At 43.5% G+C, this 4,324-nt stretch overlaps 1 protein-coding gene across 1 annotated transcript; it reads left to right on the top strand.

The window, feature by feature from the left end:
* Positions 1-286: 286 nt before the first annotated feature.
* On the top strand, positions 287-3,336 carry LOC107278577 (F-box only protein 7). Its single transcript, XM_066305086.1, is given in 2 exon segments — positions 287-3,008; positions 3,200-3,336. Coding segments are annotated over 2 exon segments (1,173 nt in total). The 5' UTR covers positions 287-1,841; the 3' UTR covers positions 3,206-3,336.
* The last annotated feature ends 988 nt before the right edge of the window (positions 3,337-4,324 follow it).

Below are 4,324 nucleotides of genomic sequence, written 5' to 3'. Positions count from 1 at the left end.
AGCCTAATTAATTCGTCATTAGCAAATATTTACTGTAGCACCACATTGTTAAATCATAGAGCAATTAGGCTAAAAAGATTCGTTTCATAAATTAGTCGCAATCTGTACAATTAATTATTTTTTTAAGCCTATATATAATACTTTACGTAGGTGTTCAAACGTTCTATCTAACAGGCGAAAAGTTTTGGGGTGGGATGCCTAAACAAGGCCTAATATTCGGTTCAAGCACAGCTCACAATCCAACTCAATTCTGGCATGGGAAGGTGAACTAAATAAAGAGATAAGTAGAGCACGAGTGATAAGTAGAAAGGCCCACGCGTACCTCGTCCTTGTCGGGCGGCGCCCACTTCCGCTGCTTCCTCTTCTCCTTGCGCCGCTTCTTCTTCTCCTTCTCCTTGCGCCGCTTCCTGCTGACGGGATCCGCCTCGCCGAGCTCCACCACGGCATCCTCGTCGATCTCGTCCCCGGACGAAAAGGCGTCGGCCGCGAACCCGGCGCCGCCGCGCCGTTCGCCATGAGCAGCTGCGTCTGCACCTCGATCCGTTGATGGGGAACCCCACGCCACCCACAGACGCGATCTGCTTCACCGGCGGCGGCGGCGGCTCAGCTCGTGGTGGGGAGGTGGCGCCTCTGCGTCAACCTCCACCAAGGCCCATGACGAGGAGGCCATCAAGTAGCCCTCCGGGAAGGAGGGGATCAAGAAGCCGCTGCGGACCAAGCACAGCAATGGCGACTTCCCCGTGGATATGCGGTAGCAGCGCCGCCTCGACGACCACGACCTTGTGCTGTCGCATCCTTCTTTTCGATCTTCTTGGGTGTCCCGAAGAGAAGTCATGTGTAAAGACAGCCTCAAGATCAAGCAAATGTCTTTCAAGGAAGCAAACGCCAAATGCAAGAAGAATCATACCATCTGTCTCCAATGCTTCCTGGAGAACTTTGGGAGCAAGTCCCCGGTTCGTCTGATTCGTAATGACGATGCTTCTTCCGCTTTCTTCTCTTTTGCTTCATCTTCTTTTTCTCATGCTTCATCTTTTCTCTTCCTCGCAGACGCGGTTGCATTTTTATCGACACCTTAGTTCTTCCTCTTTTTTCTCTTTTACTTTATCTTTTTTTTTCTCATGCTTATCTTTTCTTCGTCATCTTCTTTTTCTCATGCTGGGGGAGTATCATGCAACCACAGGATGTTTTGTTCGTGCGAGGAACGAAGGAGACCTCGGTCTTCACACCTATTGTCATGATCAGCGGTCAGCGCTGACCTTTTGATTTGCTTTTCCGCTCGAGACATTTAATTTTTTTCGTTCAGATCATTGGAAACTGGATAAAAATACGGTGGCGACGAACGCGACCACGCTTCCGTCTTCCGTCTTCACGAGATGGAATCGTATTCCGTTTGAGTCAGAGTCCTATTCCGATCCAGAGTTTAGATGGAATTCTGTTCTGACGCAAGCACTGATGTTTGGTCGGATTCCCTCCTGCTCGGATTGGGGAGCTATAAATATAGGGGGATCAGGTCACGTTGCTTCCAAGATTGCGAGTTTCTCTTCAGAAATCACAACAGAACTAGTTCTTCCAGGATTGCAAGAGCCAAGAGCCAGGGTTTTACTGTACAAACTCTGAACTCTGAAGATTTGCCAACTTTTGCAAGTCCGATTCTGATCCAGAGTTTACACGGAAATCTGCCCATGTTCTCATTTAACCACTGAAGTTGGTGAGATTTCCTCGTCCTGCTCGGGTTGGGGAGCTATAAATTCAGAGCGATCAGGTCACATTGGAGTCTTTTCTTCAGAAATCATTCCAGGATAGCAAGACATCCAAGAGCCAGGTTCTTTTTAACAGGCAATATGGGCTGTACAATCTCCAAAGTTTTCCCAAGTTTTGCAGAGAAATTCTTGAAAGAAGCCAAGGCAGGAAATTCACCGGAGCTGCCGCAGGATGTGCTGATGGAGATCTTTGCCCTCCTGGAGGTCCCTGACCTCGTTCGTGCTGGCTCGGTGTGCTCCTCATGGCGCGCTTCGTATATCAGTCTATGCAAACTTGGAGGCTACAGGCAGGCTCAGACGCCATGCCTGCTCTACACCTCTGAATCTGCTGGTGAGAATGTGGCATGCCTCTACAGCCTCGCGGAGAAGAGGGCATACAAGTTAACCATGCCAGATCCACCTATCCGTAGCAGGTATATAATCGGGTCCTCTCATGGTTGGATCATCACGGCAGACGAGAGATCTGAGCTGCATCTCGTTAACCCCATCACAGGTGACTAGATCAACTTGCCTACGGTCACCACCATTAAGCCGGTAAAGCCTGTCTACGATGACGCCGGCGTTGTTCACAAGTACGAGTACCCATGTCATGTTGGCGGTCAGCACAATTGGGCTGAACCCTCAACATATTCTCTTAGGTTGCTTCGGAAATACATATTTAAAAAGGCATTTCTGTCATCTGATCCATCCATGGGGGACTACTTTGTAGCGCTCATCCATTATCCGCTAGCGCAACTTTCATTTGCAAGAGCAGGGAGTGATAAATGGACTTGGCTGCCTCCTCACACTGATTTCATGGATTGTTTGTTTGAGGATGGCTTGCTTTATGCACTCAATTCAGCAGGAGAAGTCCATGCGTTTGATCTCAGTGCCCCTACGGTAACTCAAAAGGTGGTTCTGGAGGATGTAAAGGCATACATCGAGGAGAACATGTACTTTGCTCGAGCTCCCTCTGGTGATTTGTTGCAAATTTGGAGGTCATTGGCCACAAATCGCGACGATTATTACGTGGATCAGACAGATGGAGATGATTCAGAACATGGATCAGACCATAAGAATTGGATTGACGATTATGTGGATCAGACGGATGGAGATGTTCTACAATTTGAGTTAGACAAGTACGAGGATGATTTGGAACATGCATCAGAACATGAGAATTGGAGGGCTGGAGATGGTTTGAAGCCTGAGTCAGATGAGGATGAGGATGAGGATGATTTGGAGCCCGAGCCAAACACTGATTCACTTGTGGTAAATACCAACATGATTAAAGTATTTAAAGTGGATTTTTCTGCAAAAATGCTTGTGGACATAAACAGCTTAGGTAACAGTGTGTTGTTTCTTGGGTATAATCAAACTCTTTGTCTAAATGCTGATGTATATCCACAGTTGAAGCCAAATCATATCTACTTTACAGAAGATGATAGCTTATATCTATTTAGGTGTAAGAAGAACCGCCGCGATACTGGAGTCCTCGACTTGGAAAATGATACCATCGAGCCGATAGTATCTCCGGAGCTTTGGTCCAACTGGCCAGTCCCTATATGGCTTATACCGAACCCCAGGAAGATGATTTCAGCATCACACAATTAGGGAGAAGATGTTTTCCTTCATCCAACCTCTTATCTGTGGCTCTGATTGTTAGTTATGAGAAAGATATTTAGTAGTAATGTGTAATAAAAGGATATATGGGAAAAATAATATTTATGTATGTCTTATGCGCTACTAATGATAACATTCTAAACTGAAGTTTTTTTTAGCAAATTACCACTAAACTGAAGTGTCATGTAACAAATACACATTTCTAGATTGTTCTATGCTAAATGCTAGGAATTCATGATGTACCATAGCAAGTTTAAATTGACATTTTTTAATTCCTATATGGAATTAACTTATATATTGCTAAGGCCACAACATGGTTATTTCACTGTTAGGATTCCTTGGTGTAGCCAATATGTGCTTAGTATGATCAATATGATATTCGATTGGTCACGCGACTTCATATATCACATATATAATTTAGATGTTATGATCATCTTAAGATTATTTATTTATCTCTTAAAATATCATTTATTGATAAAAGATCAATATCAAATTGTATAGGTAAATAGCTCTTATATACATGCTTAGAGAAAAATAATTAAGTAGATGGAAAGTCATTAGATGTTTAACGGAATATAAGTACTGGGCCTACCAGTTTTATGAAAATTTAAGGTGGGATATTTTGAATTTTAGTGAGAAATTTTAGAATTTTCTTTTATTTAGTGGAGTCCTTAATATGGATGTGGGTCCAGAATGTAAATTTTTGTTAGCAAAATATAGTCAATATGTATTAAATTATTGATCTCACATAAAAAATATGGTAATTCAAACAAATCATAAGGGGCATAGGGATAGCTGGCTAGACCTAATATGTGGAGGTTCAATTGTGCTCTTTTCTTCAAGGTAAAAAAAAATCATGGCCTTTTCTTTGTCCATAAAGATAATTTTAATTTTAATTGTTATAGAGATAGAAAAAGTAGAGAAAAGTAATGCCGCACACCGCACAGGAATAGGGATGGAGGGAA

Source organism: Oryza sativa, chromosome 11 (assembly GCF_034140825.1).
Source record: "Oryza sativa Japonica Group chromosome 11, ASM3414082v1".
NCBI lineage: Eukaryota > Viridiplantae > Streptophyta > Magnoliopsida > Poales > Poaceae > Oryza > Oryza sativa.
Note: the sequence above shows the minus strand (reverse complement) of the source record. Positions and strands in the feature narration are given on the sequence as shown.